This window comes from Salmo salar, chromosome ssa05 (assembly GCF_905237065.1).
Source record: "Salmo salar chromosome ssa05, Ssal_v3.1, whole genome shotgun sequence".
Lineage (NCBI taxonomy): Eukaryota > Metazoa > Chordata > Actinopteri > Salmoniformes > Salmonidae > Salmo > Salmo salar.
In genome coordinates, this window is record NC_059446.1 from 63,424,710 (window position 1) to 63,446,886 (window position 22,177).

A 22,177-nucleotide genomic window follows, 5' to 3' on the forward strand; every position below is an offset into this window, starting at 1 on the left:
TGGCTTAAGGACAACAGAGTCATTGGAGTGGCCATCACAAAGCCCTGATCTCAATCCTATAGAAAGTTTGTGGGCAGAACTGAAAAGGCCTGTGCAAGCAAGGAGGCCTACAAACCTGACTCAGTTACACCAGCTCTGTCAGGAGGAATGGGCCAAAATTCACCCAACTTATTGTGGGAAGCTTGTGGAAGGCTACCTGAAACGTTTGACCTAAGTTAAACAATTTAAAGGCAATGCTGCCAAATACTAATTGAGTGTATGTAAACTTCTCACCCACTGGGAATGTGATGAAAAATAAAAGCTGAAATAAATCATTCTCTCTAGTATTATTCTGACATTTCACATTCTTAAAATAAAGTGGTGATCTTAACTGACCTAAAACAGGGAATTTTTACTAGGATTAAATGCTAGGAATTGTGAAAAACTGAGCTTAAATATATTTGGCTTTGTAACGGCTGTCGTGGTGAATGGCTGTGAATGCTCATCTTTCTATTTAATTAGAATAGAACGAACACCCCCCCCCAACAAAAAAAATACAAAAATACAACAAAAAAAAAATACAAAAAAATAAATAGACCGCCAGGAACAGTTAGCATGCTAAGATAAAGCAGTGCTAAACCAACAACCCACAAACCCCAGGTGAAAAACACACTCCTAATATATGACTCCCAATCAGGAACAACGATATCCAGCTGTTCCTGATCAGGAGTCACAAGACTAACACAGAAACAGACATACTAGAAAACACATACAGACTTCTTCTGCCACGTCCTGACCAACATACTACACAACTACTCCCTCTGCTGGTCAGGACGTGACAGGCTTAGGTGTATGTAAACTTCTGACTTCAACTGTATATACAGTACCAGTCAAAGGTTTAAACACAGCTAATCATTCAAGGGTTTTTATTTATTTTTACCATTTTCTACATTGAAGAATAATAGTAAAGGCATCAATACTATGAAATAACACACATGGAATCATGTAGTAAGCAAAATAGTGTTAAACAAATGAAAATATGTTTTATATTTTTGATTCTTCAAAGAAGCCACCATTTGCCTTGATGACAGCTTTGCACACTCTTGGCATTCTCTCAACCAGGTTCATGAGGAATGTTTTACCAACTGTCTTGAAGGAGTTCCCACATATGCTGAGCACTTATTGGTTGCTTTTCCTTCACTCTGCAGACCAACTCATCCCAAACCATCTCAATTGGGTTGAGGTTGGGGGATTGTGGAGGTCAGGTCATCTAATGCAGCACCCCTTCACTCTCCTTCTTGTTCAAATAGCCCTTACACAGCCTGGAGGTGTGTTTGGGTCAATGTCCTGTTGAAAAACAAATGATAGTCCCACTAAGCATAAACCAGATGGGATGGCATACCTCTGCAGAATGCTGTGGTAGCCATGCTGGTTAAGTGTGCCTTGAATTCTAAATAAATCACTGACAGTGTCACCAACAAAGCAAACCCACACCATCACACCTCCTCCTCCCTGCTTCACAGTGGGAACCACACATGCGGCGATCATCCGTTCACCTACTCTGCGTCTCACAAAGACACAGCGGTTTTTACCAAAAATCTCAAATTTGGACTCATCAGACCAAAGGACAGATTTCCACCAGTCTAATGTCCATTGCTTGTTTTTCTTGGCCCAAGCAAGTCTCTTCTTATTATTGGTGTCCTTTAGTAGTGGTTTCTTTGCAGCAATTTGACAATGAAGGCCTGATTCACGCAGTCTCCTCTGAACAGTTGATGTTGAGCTGAGTCTGTTACTTGAACTCTGTGAAGAATTTATTTGGGCTGCAATTTGTGAGGCTGGTAACTCTAATGAACTTATCCTCTGCAGCAGAGGTAACTCTGGGTCTTCCTTTCCTGTGGCGGTCCTCATGAGAGCCAGTTTCATCATAGACCTTGATGGTTTTTGCAACTGCACTTGAAGAAACTTTCAAAGTTCTTGAAATTTCCCGCATTGACTGACCTTCATGTCTTAAAGTAATGATGGACAGTCGTTTCTCTTTGCCTATTTGAGCTGTTCTTGCCATAATATGGACTTGGTCTTTTACCAAATAGGGCTATCTTCTGTATAGCAACCCTACCTTGTCACAACACAACTGATTGGCTCAAACGCATTAAGAAGGAAAGAAATTCCACAAATTAACTTTTAACAAGGCACACCTGTTAATTAAAATCTATTCCAGGTGACTACCTCGTCAAGCTGGTTGAGAGCATGCTAAGAGTGTGCAAAGCTGTCATCAAGGCAAAGGGTGGCTACTTTGAAGAATCTCAAATACAAAATATATTTTGATTTGTTTAATACTTTTTTGGTTTCTACATGATTCCATATGTGTTATCTCATAGTTTTGATGTATTCACTATTTTTCTACAATGTCGAAAATAGCACAAATAAATTAAAACTCTGAAATGAGTAAGTGTATCCAAACTTTTTTTTTCCTAGAGGAAAACATGTTTTCACTTCTTTCATTATGGGTTATTTTGTGTTAGATGGGGGAGATAATTTTGGCATTCAGGCTGTAACGGAAAAATTTGGAATAAGTCAAGTGGTATGAAGTTTATGGTGATATTGATCACTGGCCATTAGGGAAAGATCTGGGCTGGGGTAAATGTAAACCTTCACCTTGGACTTTTGTTTCAATAAACATCACCAAATAAACGGGTCAAAGGAATCTTTATTGTCTGTTATCAAACCAAATGTCATTGTCACAATTGTGTTATTGCAGCATTTATTACGACAGTAAAATTAATAATTATTTATCCTAAAACTCGTGCATGGAAAGTGACAAGTTCTTCCGAGAAAGGTTTGAGATGGCGGAAGTGGAAGTGTTGTTTGAAGATGAAAGCGCGTCGACTACAGCTAGTGAGAAAGATGAGTGGACAACAGTGAAGCCCAAGAATAGTACAAAAACGGCTAAAATTCTTGTGGCAAATTAGTCGTTGCTTGTTAGAGTACGTTTTTCTGGATAAGTATGTTCATTTGGGAAACCCTTTTGAAGTCACGAGGATTGTGAATAAGGCGTTGGGAAAAGTGGATGCAAAGTAAACAGGAGTGGTATGGTGTTAAGCACATTGTGACATCTGCTGATGTAAAAAATACTTTATAAATACATTTGATTTGATATCGTGTGTATCTAAAGAACAAAATAAGCGTGCATTGTTGCTTGCTAAATTATCGATGCTTTGATTTTTGGATCAGGGCACCGGTAAAATGTGTTCTCTTGCGTCCCATTGGACATTGATAATCAATATCTTAGGCAAAAAAATTCTGGAGTAGTTAATGCACGTCGCTTGTCCCGTATGGAGAATGGGGAAAAAGGAGCAAAGTTGATCTGTATTATTGATGTTTGATTGAGAGTTTCTACCACTCCATGTAAAGCTGGGATATATAAGATACCCCATAAGAGCGTTCGTGCAAAACCCGATGCAATGCAAGAAATTTATAAAGTTGTAGTTAGGCCACGTGTCGAGTGTTTGCAGACTGAAGGAATATGCCAATGAAGAGTCTGTGAATGTAAAATGTTGCAACTGTGGTGGAGATCATATTTCCGAATTCCCGAAGTGCCCTGTTCGGGTGAAAAATGTTGAGGTGTCAAGGATCAGGGCTGTGCAGCAAATATCTTATATGGAGGCGGTGAAGAGAGTTGAAGGGGCAACAGCCCACAGTTCTGAAGATATGACGGTGGATGCACCGCAAATGTTAAACATCAAGTGATCTGGATACACTTACTGTGAAGAAGGTGGATTGTGTAGCATTTATAGCCACAATATTAATAGTACTGCACAAGTGTCCGAGAAGCTGGACCTCATTACATCTGCACAGCTGAGAAGACTTCATAATAGAAGCACTGCAAGGACTACTTTTGCAGAAAATATGGCACCCTCACAGGATCTTTCTGAGCCTGTGTACGTAACTGATTAGAACAGAAACGCAGGCTGATTTAGTTTAATTAAAAATGTGTTGTGATTATTTACTTTTTGGGGATATTTATTATCCACCTGTACAGTAGGTGGCGGAATGCAGATATAATGGTTGCGAAAGCTATTATACCAAAGAAGAAAACGCTTGGACTTTGTATGTTTGGAATTTACGTCCTGTATCGGCTACCGGAGGAAGAATGGCCGGCTGGATGTGGTTTCGCTGCTTTTTGGGGCCTCATCTCCAGAGAGTGCACCGTTCACAGGAGGAGTCCCGACCCGAAGGAAGAGCAGGCAGGAGGGTAGGCTCACGGCAGATACCGTGTTTGTGACCGACCAGGAAGAGCTAGGAATGTAACTTTGTTCAACGCTAGCACTAGCTCCGGTCAGGACGTGTCAGTACGTGTTATTGAAATTGCTGTCAATCACTGGCGGAGGTGACAATGTGAAATTGTGCATAGTTAACACATTGGGTAATGTTCAGCTAGATTCCAAGGAGAATCAAGTATAATGGTTATCTTTGCGTTGTTGCAGGTGAGCATGCTAGCAAGCACGTCACCTAAGCCGCTGTTAACTATGCTAGGTAGCTAACGTTAGCTGTACTAGCTAGGCAGGGAAATCATTGCAGTTATCCAGCTAGCTGGCTTGCCTAGTCACCACTCATTTAGCACCTAACTATTAGCTAACTACTTCCCCCTTCTCTTACAACCCCAGGGATGGACTTATCAACCCAAGAGCCTGGAGAAACACACTGACAGCATCCTCGGATGGGTCAGTATGTAACTAGCAAGTTACCACAAGTTGTATCTAATTGTTGATCATTCATCTGTTTTGATTAGCTAGAGAACAAATTCTATTTTACTATTACATGCAGTGGCCTGCACTGTAATACACGATCTTTGTTTTTGCATAAATTGAAGCCACAGGTAAAGACAAGTAGCACACTCGCATAGCTATACAGGTAGTCTATACATTCTCATACTTTGTGTTGAGATGTAACTGTTCTCTTGTGTTTTTTCCCTCCAGGCGTCAGCTTTGTGGTCTCTGTCATACTACAGCTCCCCTCTCGTCCTCTGCTACCTTTACAGAAAAGGTAATGTGTGTGTGTGTGTGTTCGCTCATGCAATATGAAAGGTAATAAAATACAGTAATGCTCTTATTGGGTTTAACTATTAATATCTCCCAGCTGTAGTATAGTAGGTAAGTATTGGTACTGGCTAGTGGTGTTATAGTTTGACGTAGGACATGTGTGCATGCTTTAATGCAAAAGAGTGCAAGAAAGAGGAAGCAAATGGCTATTACTAGCCTAATTGTTTGTGTAGTGTTCATAGCCCTAACCGTTGCTGTGTGTTTCAGGGTACATCTGCAGCAGTAAGCTGGTCCCAGTCAGTCAGTATGTGGGAACTGTGATCGTTTGTCTGCTGGGGGTTGCCTTTCTGAGAGGTGAGAACTTTACCACTCTTTTTACTGAACTTGTATTGCTCTTCCTGGATTGGTCTGGTTTGAGAAATCCTCTGTGTTCAATGCTCCCCCACCCACCCACCCCAATAAAATATTATAGCATCTCAAATCAAATTGTAGAGAATGTAGTGTCTGGTGTTCTTCATCTACTAAACAGATATTGGATTGTGTGTGACTAGGCTACAGGTAACTACGATTGTATTCCTGTGGGGGTTATGATTTCACACACTGACTCCCTCACAAGGTGTGGGTCTATCAGGTACATTAAGTACACCTCTGAGACTCTGGCACTCGCTGCTTCTCTCACCCTTTCCCTCCCTCTCAGGTTGGGGACGGTGGAGGAACTCAGAGTATCAACAGTTCATCTCCATTCTGGAGGAAACCAGGAAGAACCACACGCCTAGCAACAAGGTAACACTGCTATGGCAACAGCTTGTCAACAGTTGGCCTGTGTCTCAAATGACACCTTATTCCCCATATGGTGTGTTATGTCTAACCAGTGCCCTATATGTCATTTGAAATGATTCTCAGGCCTGTTTTGCTAGTGGTTGTCAATCTTGAATTCAAGAAACAAGCCACAGGTATTCTTTCTGATCACTAATTTTGAATGTTCTGTCTGTAGAAAAAGCTGGCCTGCTATGATTTTGACTTCTCTCACTGGCCGGCAGACTTCAGCTGGGAAGAAGTTAGCAATCCGTGAGTTGTGTGTGTGTAATTTGCATACTGATGTGAACCTTTTACGCGTGTTAATTTTTATACTGTGATTGTAGTTTTTTTATATGAAATACACCAGGTGATACAGTAAATGTAAACGGGATGACTGTGTCTGGGTTCTGATTTGAGAGTAAGGCTCTATTTTCACTATATAACTCTTGTTGATTTGTTAAATATCCCTTCTAACATCCTGTGTGACAGGAAGCTGCTGTCCAAGGCAGGAGTGTCTCTACTGAAGCCAGAGCCCAAACTGAGAGGGGCAGCAGACAGCATGCTCAACTCTTTACGCACTCTACCATGCCACATCGTCAGGTATAGACAGACTACAATATCCACAATACACTGTACTCTACAAGGGCTTGACATTACAATTTTTAGCCACTTGTCCTTTGGACAAGTAGGACAGGGTTATTTATTAAAATGTTTTATTTGTGTGAAAACCTTTTTTGGGGGGGGACAAGTATGTAACACCATGGGCCAAAAAGGTGACTGAAAATTGTTGTATGATGTAAAATATCCTTCATTACTATACACTATCTCCTGCCATTGTGGCCTTGAGCAAGACACTTAACCCCGCACAAAGTAAAATACTGCACTGATAAACTACTGTTTTAAAACGCATGTGGTCCATCAACCCTCCATCTGGAGAGCTACCGGGTGTGCAGACATTGGATCCAACCCTGCACAAATACACCAGTCATCTTATCAGGGTCCTGTTGAGCAGCTGATTATTTTTTGAGCAGGGCTGGAGCGAAAGCCTGCACACCCAGTAGCTCTCTGGAGGATGGTTTGTCCACCCTGCAACATTACAATTACAACCAAATACTTTTGTCTTTATACAATGATTCCCTGGTTAAATGAACCAGGGATCAAATGGCAAAGGTTGGTGAGGTAGCTAATTAAGATGTTTTATCTATTTGTAAGGTTAAAATATTCAGTGTTCAGGGAAGATCTTGACAACATTGTTACTTGTCAATTAGGCTATTCTAAGAATATGTATTTTTAACTCTGTCAGAATTACATGGCCAGTGTTGAATAGATGAGAATCCTAGCTAATTTAGAGGGCTTGAGACTGTTTTACAACCAGAGTATGCCGCATTTGGTTTCATCAACTGCACCTGTATCGACTGTGTCCCCCATTTGCGGTTATACACAAGTGCCAGTAGAAAGTTATTTTAGGACATCGGACATGACAATGACATTAATACATGCTAAGTATTTAACTAGCAAGATAACCAGCCAAACTACACTATCTAGTTAGTCTGTTGTATATCATTATTTTACCTGCTGCGCAAGTCTCTCTCTCCTCTGGCAACGACCCGCTGGCACACGCAGGTGATGCACACCCCATGACTTTTCCAGGATTTTCATTGCTGACCAAAAATAAGCTATAAGTGGGCAAATGACTCACTAACAATGAATATCAACAAATGTGCACATGCGGCTCGCTTTGATCTCAAACACATCTCTCGACTACCTGATTGAAAGACCACTCGTGCCTGTCAATACAGGCTTTCAATAATTCTATGCCGATGCCCTCTGCATAGATTGGGAGAACAGTGTGTAACGCTACATCTGGAGGACACAGATCCAGTTCTGAATGGACTACCCTCATTTTATATTGTGATTTATTTGTCCATTCGGACAACTTAAATCTATATTCTTCTTGTTCGACCAATTTATTATTAGTATTTTTTTACTTGCCCCGGTCAAGCGTGAATGTCGACCCCTGTCTGTCATGCCACTTTGTCGGGTATAAACAGACTACAAAACCCACAACACACTGTGCTCTACCGTGCCACATCGTCAGGTACTAAACTACACTGAACAAAAATATAAATGCAACGTTCAACAATTTCAAAGATGTTACTGAGTTAGTTTATATAAGGAAATCAGTCAATTGAAAAATTCATTAGGCCTTATGGATTTCACATGACTGGGAATACAGATATGCATCTGTTGGTCAGATACCTTTTTAAAAATAAACAAAAATAAATAAATAGGGGTGTGCATCAGAAAACCAGTCAGTTTTTGGTATGGCCACCATTTGCCTCATGCAGAGCGACATATGTCATTCACATAGAGTTGATCAGGCTGTTGATTGTGGCCTCTGGGATGTTGTCCCACTCCTCTTCAATGGCTGTGCGAAGTTGCTTTATATTGGTGGGGACTGTTGTACGCGTCGATCCAGAGCATCCCAAACGTGCTCAATGAGTGAGATGTCTGGTGAGTATGCAGGCCATGGAAGAACTGGGACATTTTCAGCTTCCACGAATTGTGTACAGATCCTTGCAACATGGGGCCGTGCATTATCATGCTGAAACATGAGGTGATGGCGGTGGATGAATGGCATGACAATGGGCCTTAGATTACGCCTGGCCATACCATAACCAGCGTTTCCCAAACTCGGTCCTCGTGACCCCAAGGGGTGCAAGTTTAGTTTTTTTGCCCTAACACTACACGGCTGATTCAAAGCTTGATGATTATTTGAATCAGCTGTGTAGTGCTAGGGCAAAAACCAAAACGTGTACCCATTTGGGTCCCGAAGACCGATTTTTGGGAAACTCCATAACCCAGCAACACCATGGGGCACTCTGTTCACATTGACATCAGCAAACCGCTTACCCACACGACGCCGTACACATGGTCTGCGGTTGTGAGGCCGGTTGGACGTACTGACAAATTCTCTAAAACAATGTGCCGGCTTTTGGGAAATAAATTAACGTTCTCTGGCAACCACTCTGGTGGAAGTCCCTGTAGTCGGCATGCCAATTGCACGTTCCCTCAACTTCACATCTGTGGAATTGTGTTGTGTGGCCTTTTTATTGTCCCCAGCAAAAGGTGCAACTGTAATGATCATGCTGTTCAATCAGCTTCTTGATATGCCACACCTGTTAGGTGGATGGATTATCTTGGCAAAGAAGAAATGCTCACGAACAGGGATGTAAACAAATTAGTTCACAAAATTGGAGAGAAAAGCTTTTTGTGAGTATGGAACATTTCTGAGATCTTTTATTTCAGCTCATGAAACATGGGACCAACACTTTACATGTTGCCGTTATTTTGTTCAGTGTAAATACATTATATTCTACCACATCGTCAGGTGCTAAACTAAATACACTATATTCTACCACATCGTCAGGTGCTAAACTAAATACATTATATTCTACCACATCGTCAGGTGCTAAACTAAATGCATTATATTCTACCACATCGTCAGGTGCTAAACTAAATGCATTATATTCTACCACATCGTCAGGTGCTAAACTAAATACATTATATTCTACCACATCGTCAGGTGCTAAACTAAATGCACTATATTCTACCACATCGTCAGGTGCTAAACTAAATGCACTATATTTTACCACATCGTCAGGTGCTAAACTAAATGCACTATATTCTACCACATCACATCAGGTACTAAATTAAATGCACTGTAATCTACCATGCCACATCGTCAGGTATAAACATAGTCAGATATCGTACTACATAGGTCATAATGTAACCAACTACTGTTTCTGTCACAGTTTCTCTCTGCGTCACACTTACAGCAGGCAGGCTTGGTACATTTGATTGATTATTACTGCCTGCTTTTCTCTCCCCTCCCTCTTTCTCCCCCTCTCTAGTTTTCTGATTGCCCACTCATTTGGGAGGAGGATTCTATACCCTGGGTCTGTATACCTACTGCAAAGGGCTATGAGACCCATGCTACAACAGGGCCAGGCTAGACTTATAGAAGAGGTGAGTCATCTCACACACACACACACACACATCACAGTAGGGTCAAGTTACATTCATTTACAATAGTTAAACATGTATTCATATACAGTGCATTCGGAAAGACCCCCTGACTTTTTCCACATTTTGTTATGTTGCAGCCTTATTAAATATGTTTTTCCTCATCAATCTACACACAATACCCCATAATGACAAAGTGAAAACAGGTTTTTAGAAATAGATTATTTACATAAGTATTCAGACCCTTTGCTATGAGACTTGAAATTGAGCTCAGGTGCATCCTGTTTCCATTGATCATCCTTGATGTTTCTACAACTTGATTGGAGTCCATCTGTGGTAAATTCAATTAATTGGACATGATTTGGAAAGGCTATATAAGGTCCCACAGTTGACAGTGCATGTCGGAGCAAAAACCAAGCCATGAGGTCGAAGGAATTGTCCGTAGAGCTCTGAGACAGGATTGTGTCGGGAAAGGGTACCAAAAAATGTCTGCAGCATTGAAGGTCCCCAAGAACACACTGGTCTCCATCATTCTTACATGGAAGAAGTTTGGAACCCCAGGAGAAGGGTCTTCGTCAGGGAGGTGACCAAGAAACCGATGGTCACTCTGACAGAGTTCCTCTGTGGAGATGGGAGAACCTTCCAGAAGGACAACAATCTCTGCAGCACTCCACCAATCAGGCATTTGTGGTAGAGTAGCCAGACGGAAGCCACTCCTCAGTAAAAGGCACATGACAGCCCACTTGGAGTTTGCCAAAAGTCATCTAAGGACTCAGACCATGAAAAACACTTTGGCCTGAATGCCAAGTGTCATGTCTGGAGCAAACCTAGTACCATCCCAATGGTGAAGCATGGTGGTGGCATTATCATGCTTTGGGGATGCTTTTCAGTGGCAGGGACTGGGAGACTAATCAGGATCGAAGGAAAGATTAATGGAGAAAAGTACAGAGATCCTTGATGAAAACAACCTGCTCCAGAGCACTCGGGACCTCAGACTGGGGCGAAGGTTCACCTTCCAACAGGACAATGACCCTAAGAACACAGCCAAGACAACGCAGGAGTGGCTTCGGGACAAGTCTCTGAATGTCCTTGAACGGCCCAGCCAGAGCCCGGATTTGAACCTGATCGAACATCTCTGGAGAGACCTGAAAATAGCTGTGCAGCGACGCTCCCCATCCAACCTGACAGAGCTTGAGAGGATCTGCAGGGAAGAATGGGAGAAACTCTCCAAATACAGGTGTGTCATACACAAGAAGACTCAAGGCTGTAATCGCTGCCAAAGGTGCTTCAAAGTACTGAGTAAAGAGTCTGAATACTTATGTAAATGTGATATTTCAGTTTGATAACTTTTTATAAATTTGCATACATTTCTAAAAACCTGTTTTTTGCTTTGTCATTATGGGGTATTGTGTGTAGATGGAGGGGAAAAACAATTTCATCCATTTTAGAATAAGGCTGTAACGTAACAAAATGTGGAAAAAGTCAATGGGTCTGAATACTTTCCGAATGCACTGTATGCAACCTTTAGCTTATAGAACTGCGTTACTTGAAGTTTCTCTTTTCCAATCCGTTTCTGTACCTCCCTCCCTCTTCTGTGTGCAGTGTGAGGGTCAGAGGAACAAGCTGGTGGCGTGTGATGGGAATGAGATTGATACCATGTTTGTGGACCGCAGGAGAGAAGAAGGACTGCACGGACAGACTCTGGTAAGGACCTGCACTAGGCTCTATGAACCACCTGAACTACATTACCCATGGTTCCATGTGAGGTCTATAGTGTTTGCTGTATGTCCTGTTGTAGGTGATCTGCTGTGAGGGGAATGCAGGCTTCTATGAGGTGGGCTGTATGAACACTCCATTGGAAGGTAAGGAACCTCTGTCTGACACTTACACAACATACTTCTCTCCTACTTCCTTCCTTCTATCCTACTTACCATCCTTCCTTCCTTCCTTTGTTGAAAAGATCACTGTTCATACATGGTTGTTAACATATTCCATAACCTGTTAAATTTAAACTAGAGCAGTATAAAACGGTTTCTGTCTGTGTTGCAGGTGGATACTCAGTGCTTGGCTGGAACCACCCTGGCTTTGCAGGAAGCACGGTAAGCCTTAGTGTCCCTCGCTCTTCCCCATCACGCTTTTGTGTGAACTTACCAGTGTATTTCAATGGCATTATTAGGCAAGTTTGTCTTATGTAGAAAGTCTGGTTTTTCTACACGTGTCATTCATAGAGGAAGACACACAGGGTTCTGGGTTCAATTCCCACAGGGGACCAGCAAGTAAAAGTAGGAAAATGTATCCACTCACTCTGGATAAGAGCGTCCGCTAAATTACTCAAATCTAAATGTCTGTGTTAGCAGATTTGTTTCCGTCTCAAAATGTGCATTGACATGAAAATAAATGTAAAAACAATAACTATTTTGTTCCCCTATCCACTCCCTTATTTCTCTCTCAGGGCGTACCGTTCCCCCAGAACGAGGCCAATGCCATGGATGTAGTGATCCAGTTTGCAGTGCACAAGCTGGGCTTCCAGCTCAGTGACATAGTGGTGTATGCCTGGTCCATAGGGGGATTCACAGGTAGGGACCCAACTGGTATATGCACTTTGTCTGGCCCTAGTCTGTTGTGGGAATGAGTTGACCAATTTCACCAACATATTGTAAGCACCACTTCTTTATTTCTCCCCCCTTCTCTTCATTTTCTCTCCATCTCACTCTTCTCGCTCACCCTCTCTCTCTGCACTCTCCTCCCTTCTCTCTCCCCCTCCCCTCTCATACTTCCTTTTCTCTTTCTCTGTCTATATATTTCTCTCTGTCTCTCAGCCAGTTGGGCGGTGATGTCCTATCCAGAGATCCAAGCGCTGGTATTGGACGCCTCCTTTGATGACCTGCTGCCGCTGGCCCTCAAGGTCATGCCCGACAGCTGGAGTGAGTCTCTTGCAGGGGTCATAGGTCAAGGCGTTGAAAGACCAGTGATGTCATATAAACAGCAATGTATTATGTCTTTGGATAACACTTTTTTCCTATTATGAGATGTAATATATATATATTTATTTATTTATTTATTTATTATTATTAAGAAGTGAGTACAGTCACTCTGGATGACAGCATCTCCGAAAAGGCCTGAGGTGTGTGTCTGTCTGTATAAGGGCTGTGTTTGGTTCAGGATCTGACAGTGAAAATGGTGTTTCAGGGCCTCTGGTGACACACACAGTCAGGCAGTACATGAACCTCAACAGCGCAGAACAGCTCTGCAAGTAAGTGCAACACTCTTTACTCTCACAAACACTTTACGTGTGTGTGTGACTGACATGAACATATCATCCATGGAAAATATTGGGTACATTTATTAGAATTTAATCACTTTTTGACAGCATTCCATTTCATCAAAGAAGTGGTCAGAAAGGGATTTTGTTTAACCTGAATGCCAAAATATTCAGGAGAATAAAGGTGGCCAAAGTTGACCTATTTTACATATCCCACCATACCATCAGATATCCATGTCTTCATCACTGGAAAATAAAAACATTTGAGTTTGATATAAATTTAAAGCTTAAAAACAGGGTTGTTAAACTATTGTATGATTTCTAGATGTGGCGGGGGTTTTTTTCAGCCTTTTTTAAAGGGTAGGAAGCATGAATTTTAACTCGCCAGTATAACAAGTGTGGTCAGACTTAGTAGCTTAGTTGTAGTAATGATCTGGTTACCAATAAGTACAAACATATAGTTATGTTTTTGGGTTATTACATTTATTAACTTATTTCCGGATAACTTCTAAACTACCCACAATGCACTATTTCTCAACGTCATATGGAGGATCTACTCTGTGCTACAGAGTTCGTATTCTAGTTCGGTAGCTATCTCAAGCTGGCTAACGTTAGCCACACCTCATGCTATTCAGACTTTGTGACCCGTTACCACAGCAGGCTCTGGTGCTTTTCTTGCCGTGGGCTCAAAACAAAAGAAAATCATGCCTGCTTCCTCTAATTGTGTAGTATCTTGTCTGTTATACTTTTTATTTTAACTTTTCAGCATGTTATGTGAAGTAGGCTACAGGAGTTTTGTAACTTTTTCCACCTTGGCTTAGTGCTAGCGCTCTAGCTGACTGACATGGAATCTATCTATTTTGGATTTTGCCCTGGTGAAGCGCCCGCCTCCCCCTAGCTTTGGTAGCTAACTCAGCCTGCACTCTTACCATCCGATGGGCCTCAATCATCAATCTGTAATTGTTTTAGTTTTGCTCTAGCTGGTCTCCAGTAGTTGGGCTCTAGCTTGCCGACCATAACCGTGGTGGTTGGCTAGGCTAATAGCTAGTTGGCTAAATGGCTAACATTAGCTGTCTGGCTAGCTTGCCGGCTAACATAGCTATATTCAGTTAACATTCTTTTATAACTCGTTTGATGGTGTTATGTAGTTCCAAAACGTTGGTAGCAACTGGTTTACTCAGACAGTGCTAACATAATGTTAGCAGGCAGATGGGGCTAACGCTAGTATGGCTAAGAGTAATGGTCGATCATTTTATTTATTTTTTTTACAGTGTATTGTTTGGAGAATGTTGCAATATTTTTTTTTTTGTGCTAGTTGGCTGTACCTGAACAAAAACTCCAGTATTTTTCCTTCATTGCTTGTTTTCCACATTCTTTTTAAACAGGGAGACAATTATATCTCAGCACTTTTTATTTCCATGATTGATCAAATCTCGTTTTCTTATAGCTCTCTTGTCCCTCTGCAGCAGACACATGGTGAGGAATATGTTTGCAATAAAATCACACTATCGAATCGCAATACATATCATAACTGGCACCTAAGTATCGTTATATAGTAGGCAATAGGCTGGCTTGCCGGGTCCTCCAAATTACATCACGCTCCGGAAAAACATTTTCCGTCATGACTTCGGCATGCTTCGTAATACTGATCGTTTTATGTAATAACTCCAAAAATAGAAAAGTGAGACGTTTTAATTTGGGACTTTTGATGCGTATTCTAATGCAAATCCATTTAACGTTTCCGCTACCTACTCTTTAACGTCAATTATCAACAACCACAACAACAAAATTGGTGTAGCTTAGACCCTATTTTACATTGAGGTTTTTGTGTTGTGCCCGCCATCGGTTTAAACACGACATGCTATTGAATACAGGGTGGGTGTCATTTTAATCAAAGGAATATAATTCATAGAATGGACCTATCCCTTCAGACCACTGCAATTTAGCTGGTACACCGTTGACATTTTAACTTCTAATTACTACCACAGGTGGTCCCCGGTCCACCCACCGTTGAATGTTAACTTAAATGGTCATACCTATTCTATTATCTATATTTCTATGATTTCAATAGGTTTTCTATGGAGGATTGACAGTATAATTTAAAACGGATATTCCCATTCAAGTCAATGTTCTGTATGGACCTCCAACCATTTTTGTGGTCAACTTTCAAATGGTATATCTCCATTGTATACCCATTTTAGTGCATTTATCAGCCAAAATATGGCACCAACCCTGTATTCTAGTGTTGCATGGTATACTTAAGCAATAAGGCACGAGGGGGTGTAGTATATGGCCAATATACCACGGCTAAGGGCTGTCTGGACACAGCCCTTAGCCGTGGTATATTGGCCATTTGTCACAAACCCCCGAGGTGCCTTATTGCTATTATAAACTGGTTACCAATGTAATTAGAGCAGTAAAAATAAATGTTTTGTCATACCCGTGGTATCCGGTCTGATATCTCATGCCAATCAGCATTTAGGGCTCGAACCACCCAGTTCTATAATGCAACTTTGCTACTTTTTCAATACTAGAACATGAAAAACGGTTTGGTACTAGAATTTGTTACTTTCAGTACTTCTGTCAAATCTGACTCACGGATCAAGTCTGTCTCAGCGCAGCCCATGTCGAGGCACGTCTCTCCCAAAGATGATCTATTGCCTCAGCGAACTGAATGGTGTGCTAATAGGGCTCCAACGGTCCGCCTCGTGAATGACATCGTTACTGGTTAACGACACAGCATGCAGTGATATCAAATAAGCTACTTCTATGCAAATTATGTTGATCAGTACAATAAAATAAGTCCCAAATGGAAGGGAAACTGTTATCTGTAGCCCCATGAAATCAGCCAACACAAGCTCAACTCAATGCATGCACACACTCCTATTGAATATGCATACACCTGTATTGTGTCCAAACCATTAGGAAGACGTGTTCTTTCCATGACAGACTGACCAGGTGAAAGCTATGATCCCTTATTGATGTCACTTGTTAAATCTACTTCAATCATTGTAGATCAGGTATTCCCTAACTGGGGTACACGCAATGCCGTCGGGGGTAAACCAAATAAAAATGCGATTCACATTTTTAAAAAGTATATTAAAAAAAGTAGTTTTTTTTTTCCTTTTTTTCGCCTGAGTAGCCTCGTTTCACTGGCAAAAATAAAATTAAACCATCTGGTGTTCAGTGAAATAACACAATGTCTTTTTTTTTTTACATTTATTTGACCTTTTAACTAGGCAAGTCAATTAAGAACAAATTCTTATTTTCAATGACGGCCTAGGAACAGTGGGTTAACTGCCTTGTTCAGGGGCAGAACGACAGAGTTTTACCTTGTCAACTCGGTGATTCAATCTTGCAACCTTTCAATTACTAGTCCAACGCTCTAACCACTAGGCTAGGCTACCTACCGCCCCAAGTAATCAAATAATTAACATCCAATCACATTAACTGTTACGCTCTCGCGGGAATTCCACTAACGGTCTGTATGTAGCCAAACGTAGCTGCTGCTCATGTTGGTATCTGTACTGATGGCGCAAAAGCCATGACCGGGAGACATAGATTTGCAAGCAGTTGCTCACGACACCACTTGGGTACACCGCAGCATCCGCCAAGGGAATGCCTGACAGCTTGAAAGACGTTTTGGATACCACAGTGAAAATGGTTAACTTTGTTAAAGCAAGGCCCCTGAACTCTCGTTTATTTTCGGCACTATGCAATGATATGGGCAGCGACCGTGTAACGATTTTGCAACATACAGAAGTGCGCTGGTTATCAAGGAGCAAAGAAATGACGCGTTTTTTTTAATTGAGAGATGAGTTTAAAGTTTTCTTTACTGACCATTTTCCCTTGTCTGACCGCTTGCATGATGAGTTTCTCACACGACTGGCCTATCTGGGTGCTGTTTTTCCTCGCCGGAATGATTTTAATCTAGGTTTACATGGACTCTCCGCAACTATATTCAATGTGCGGGACAAAATTTGCGCTATGATTACGAAGTTGGCGCTCTCCTTTCGCTGCATTAACAAGGACAACACACAGGTCTTTCCATCGTTGTATGGTTTTTTTGTGTGGGCAAATTAACTCAAGCTTACAGACAATGTCAAATGTGATGTAGCGAAGCACCTGAGTGCACTATTACGCAGGTACTTTCCCAAAACGGATGACACAAACAACTGGATTCATTTTCCCTTTCATGCCCTGCCTCCAGTCCACTTACCGATACCTGAACAAGAGAGAGCCATCAAAATTGCAACAAGCGGTTCTGTGAAAATTGAATGTAATCAGAAGTCACTGCCAGATTTATGGATAGGGCTGTGCTCAGTATCTTGCCTTAGTAAATTGCGCAATTAAGACACTGATGCCCTTTGCAACCCCGTACCTCTGTGAGAGTGGATTCTCGGCCCTCACTTGCATGAAAACGAAATACAGGCACAGACTGTGTGTGGAAAATGATTTAAGACTGAGACTCTCTCCAATACAACCAAACATTGCAGAGTTATGTGCATCCTTTCAAGCACACCCTTCTCATTAACCTGTGGTGAATTATTCAAATTTGTATATTTATAGGTTTTATATGTAAGATGTCTAAATAAAGAGCAAAATTATTAATTATTTGTGCCCTGGTCCTTTTAAGAGCTCTTTGTCACAACCTGGCTCGTGGGAAGTGACAAACTAATTCTTATGTTTACTAAATGTATTGTATTGTGTGTGGGGCAGGCTTACAATGATGTCAAAAAACAACATTTTGAGATTGAGCTGACCATGGTGCTAGAGGGGGTATGCAGCTGGAGGTTGAATGTTCGAAGGGGTACGGGACTATAAAATGTTTGGGAACCACTGGTGTAGATGAAGGGGAGAAGACAGGTTAAAGAAGGATTTTTAAGCCTTGAGACAATTGAGACATTGATTGTGTATGTGTAACATTCAGAGGGTGGATGGGAAAGACCAAAAGATTATACTGCCTTTTCCACACTCAAGTTTCCTGTGTGTATCAAGAATGGTCCACCACCCAAAGGACATCCAGCCAACTTGAATCAAAATGGGCCACATCCCTGTGGAATGATTGACACCTTGTAGAGTCCATGCCCTAACGAATTCAGGCTGTTCTGGGGGGGGACTCAATATTAGGAAGGTGTTCTCCGATGTTTTGTACACTGTGTATAGGCCTAGGTTACAACTTGATTTACCCAATTTATCAATCATTCAAATGAATTACCGTTATGTGAATAGATTAGTAAAATGTATTGTATCCATACATGGCCATCTCTGAAAAATGTTACTGTAAAAACTTTCAAATCTCCTAATGATATTGAATTTAAAAGATGCTCAACGATTGAACAGAGCAGTCAGTAGCTGAGTTTGTTTGAATCAAGTGCCATTCTGTGACTGGCTAATATTCATTTTTTGGTGTTGAGAAACGTGACGGTATTGAAGTCAGTTCTGGTATCGTGACCTACTGTATTCAAGACCGTCTCAACCGAAAGTAGGGTATAAGCTACAGCATATGCAAATATGAAGAACAAAAGAGTTTTACAAGTTTTTAGATAATTGTGTTTAAATTTAAAATTACTTCATAAAAAAAAAAAAACATTTTTAAGAAATAAAATAGTTGGGAAAACTTTTTTAAATATCAATTACAACTATCTTTTCCAGTGATCAAGACATGGATGTGTCATAATATGGTGGGATATGCAAAATAGGTCAACTTTGAGCACCTTTATTCTCTTGAATGTTTTGACAAGCAGGTCTAAAAAGACACTTTCTGAGCACTTTTACAATGGGCAAATATATGTATGGGACGTCAAAAGGGGTGCTGTTTGCCCTATGGGAAGATGGGAGGTTTTGGGTATATTGTGACCCTAACACTCATGAGTTCTTCCTTAGGTACCAGGGACCAGTGCTTCTGATCAGAAGAACCAAAGATGAGATCATTACCACCACGTGAGTCACTATGAAGGCATGAATAACGAAAAGGGCCCGTTCAGATTACCTCTTTACCAGCGCATAGCTATAGTGACTGGTTTGACTGACTGACTCGTTTCAGGGGTCCAGAAGACATCATGTCCAACAGAGGAAACAACCTCCTTCTCAAACTTCTGCAGTTCAGGTCGGTTCTCCGTCTCCAAGACCTCACATAGACTGTGTATGTCTACGTACACATTGTACACTACAGACCTGATTATCCACAACCTCACACATATGTGTTACCTTGTACCATATACACACACTAGGAACAGAGAGTGAGCGCTGTGTTTCTGTTTTAAACCCTTTCTGATGTCATATCTTCAGGTACCCCAAGGTGATGACAGACGATGGAGTCAGGACCGTCAGAGCATGGCTGGCAGCCTCCAACCCCGTAGAAGAGGCAGCGGTGTACAGTAGCTATGAGGTGGATGATGACTGGTGTGTCTCTGTACTGCAGTCGTATAAGACAGAGAGAGATGTTTTCTTCCCCTGGAGCGTTGGTAAGACTGCTCCTCAAATGACCACACCATTACAGCTGTTTGACTTGGATTAGACTCCCTAGATGAACTACCTGATGATGGAATTTATTTTGGTCTTTGTCCTTTTGTCAAAAGGGTTTGTTTACTGCCCCTTAGACACTCCTCTCTGCCAGAGGTGGAAAAAGTAAAGATACCTTAATATAAAATGACTCAAGTAGTGAAAGTAACCCAGTAAAAGTCTAAAAGTATCAGATGTTAAATAGTATTAAATTGTCATACTTGAGTAAAAGTACAAAGTAAATTCCTTATATTCACCAAACGAGATGGCACAATTCGTTTTACTTTTTTTGACAGCCAGGGGCAGCTCCAACACTCAGACATCATTTACATTTAGTGAGTCCGCCAGATCAGAGGCAGTAGGGATGACCAGGGACGTTCTCTTGATAAGTGTGTGATTTGGACCTATTTCCTGTACTGCCAAGCATTCAAATTGTGACTAGTACTTTTGGGTGTCCGGGAAATTGTATGGAGTAAATAGTACATCATTTTCTTTTGGAATGTAGTGAAGTACAGAGACCCCAAAGAACTAATTAAGTTGTACTTTACACCACTGCTCTCTGTTGAGATTGTGTACCAATATATATATTTTTAACTATGCAAGTCAGTTAAGAACAAATTCTTATTTACAATGACGGCCTACCAAAAGGCCTCCTGTGGGTACGGGGCTGGGATTAAAAATAGGATAAAACAGACAAGAGACAACACTGCATAGAGACCTAAAACAACTTATATAAACGCATACGTGTGGTTTTAAGCCTTTCCTGTTTGTTTTGTCAGGCGAGGACATGACACTGGAGGGAAGACGGCAGCTGGCTCTCTTCCTGGTGAGAAACTTCTTTCATCTTCCATTGTTCCCCCTCTCTACAACATGACTTGAGTTCTACACCCCCCCATCAGTGCCTTTCTTCTTGTCTCCTTCACCCCATCCTTTGCTTACCTGTCCTCCCTCTTCCCCCCCTCTGTTCTTAATTGTAGTTAAGGGTAATTACCATGGTGAAGAACACTTGGGGTTTCCATAGTAACTAGGTCACCTGTGCTCTCCTTGTGACTGGTGTAATGTATTTCTAATGGCTTTGTGGTTATAAGTAACTTACTACAGCATGATAGAAGCGTAATCAATTACTGCTAATGCTGCTGAATTTGTTCTGTGGCGGGCTAATGCCTGTTAAGTACATCTGATTCCCTTTATATGGAAATGGTAAGGTGGTGAGTGGGCTTCCATTGAAGTAAGACAAAAGCAAATCTAAATATAGACATTTCCATTTATTGGGAATGTTCTCTCATATGTTGTTTCCCCCCCCCCCCCATCTCCATTTCATCACTTGTTCCCTCCCTCTTCTCAGGCACGGAAGTACATGCGGAACTTCGACTCAACTCACTGCACTCCTCTCCCATACTCTGAATTCGCTGCCCCTTGGGGACTGTAAGAGGGTTGACGGATGGATAGAAACGAGAAGCAAAGAGGCTGGCGAGACCAACCAATCAGAAGAGGTATACAGAGCATGGATTGAATCATGCATCTATGGGAGGTGTTCAAGGCAGCTACACCCAGATGGTATAAGAACGTTGTGACCCTGGGGAAAACAACCTGTGGTTACCCCATTGGCTCACAGCAAAAACTTGGCATTTTGTCTACTTGTTTTAATCAATTACAAAACTAAATTTAAGAAAAGTAGATGTCTAAAGATTACTACTACTTAGAAAGACCCTTATGACAGTGCTAGTCAAGACCAACAACACAAATGGACTAACGTTAAATTGTCCTAAACAATGCTTTCCACACGCATAGCCTACGTGGGAGCATTGCGAACAGTTGGTCGTGATTTTTGACCTGGCTACATGTACATTGAACAACACAGCAGCTTTTCGGAATGTTTAGTTATTTCTGTAGAAAAAGTAGGCTCTCTTCCAATGGGGTGAATGGTAAAGAATATTTGTTTTCCCAATTTGTGGGCGTGGTCTAGGGGAATTCCTTATTGCGTTAATATCGACTTGTAGTATCAGATGAATGTTTGTTACTGTCAGCACTAACTCATTTATAAACTGGGTGGTTCCAGCCCTGAATGCTGATTTGCTGGGGGGGGGGTTGTGGTATATGGCCAATATACCACGGCTAAGGGCTGTGTCCAGGAACTCTGCTTTGCGTCGTGCATAAGAACACCCCTTCGGGCCTTATTGCTTAAATATACACTGCCATCCTCGAACTAGATATTTAAAATGCACCCTTCCATAAAGTAAGCACTGATCTCTAGGTAATTGGATAAACAAAAAGGCTTCATCCTATTACCTTTGACTACAAGGAAGGAAAGATACATCTTTAAAGGGAACAAGGAGCTCGTCTCTCCCTCCTTTCCTCCCTCTGGCTGCATTTTAAAAAGTATACAACTACTCTAAACAAATTGGCTTTGATAGCCTTAGATTAAGCCTAGACAAAGATCTACGTTTTACAAATACAGCCAGGCCATCCTCATGTTCTACCTTTTTTTTTGTACTATTATTTTCTTGTGGACACTGTCATTATGAACAAAGCTGGATCCTGTTAAATAAAATGTTGGCTAAATAATTTT

General features: G+C 41.4%; 1 protein-coding gene across 1 annotated transcript; it reads left to right on the forward strand.

Annotated features, from left to right (window-relative positions):
- The first annotated feature begins 3,949 nt into the window (after window positions 1-3,949).
- LOC106605404 (phosphatidylserine lipase ABHD16A) lies at window positions 3,950-22,173 on the forward strand. The gene is made up of 19 exons (XM_014201006.2): window positions 3,950-4,231; window positions 4,644-4,700; window positions 4,956-5,022; window positions 5,286-5,372; window positions 5,716-5,801; window positions 6,013-6,086; window positions 6,306-6,416; window positions 9,731-9,845; window positions 11,445-11,546; window positions 11,641-11,704; window positions 11,892-11,941; window positions 12,295-12,418; window positions 12,662-12,766; window positions 13,032-13,095; window positions 18,991-19,047; window positions 19,151-19,213; window positions 19,396-19,571; window positions 20,388-20,434; window positions 20,954-22,173. Exons 1-19 carry the CDS (start codon window positions 4,130-4,132, stop codon window positions 21,035-21,037), a joined length of 1,635 nt encoding a protein of 544 aa, XP_014056481.1. The 5' UTR covers window positions 3,950-4,129; the 3' UTR covers window positions 21,038-22,173.
- Window positions 22,174-22,177: the final 4 nt, after the last annotated feature.

Excerpts from the sequence above, each read along its gene's own strand:
- LOC106605404 (XM_014201006.2), top strand. The coding sequence starts at position 4,130 with ATGGCCGGCTGGATGTGGTTTCGCTGCTTTTTGGGGCCTCATCTCCAG. Across the intron at positions 6,087-6,305 it reads TGGGAAGAAGTTAGCAATCC|GAAGCTGCTGTCCAAGGCAG; the intron begins GTGAGTTGTGTG and ends CCTGTGTGACAG. Across the intron at positions 12,419-12,661 it reads GTCCATAGGGGGATTCACAG|CCAGTTGGGCGGTGATGTCC; the intron begins GTAGGGACCCAA and ends TCTGTCTCTCAG.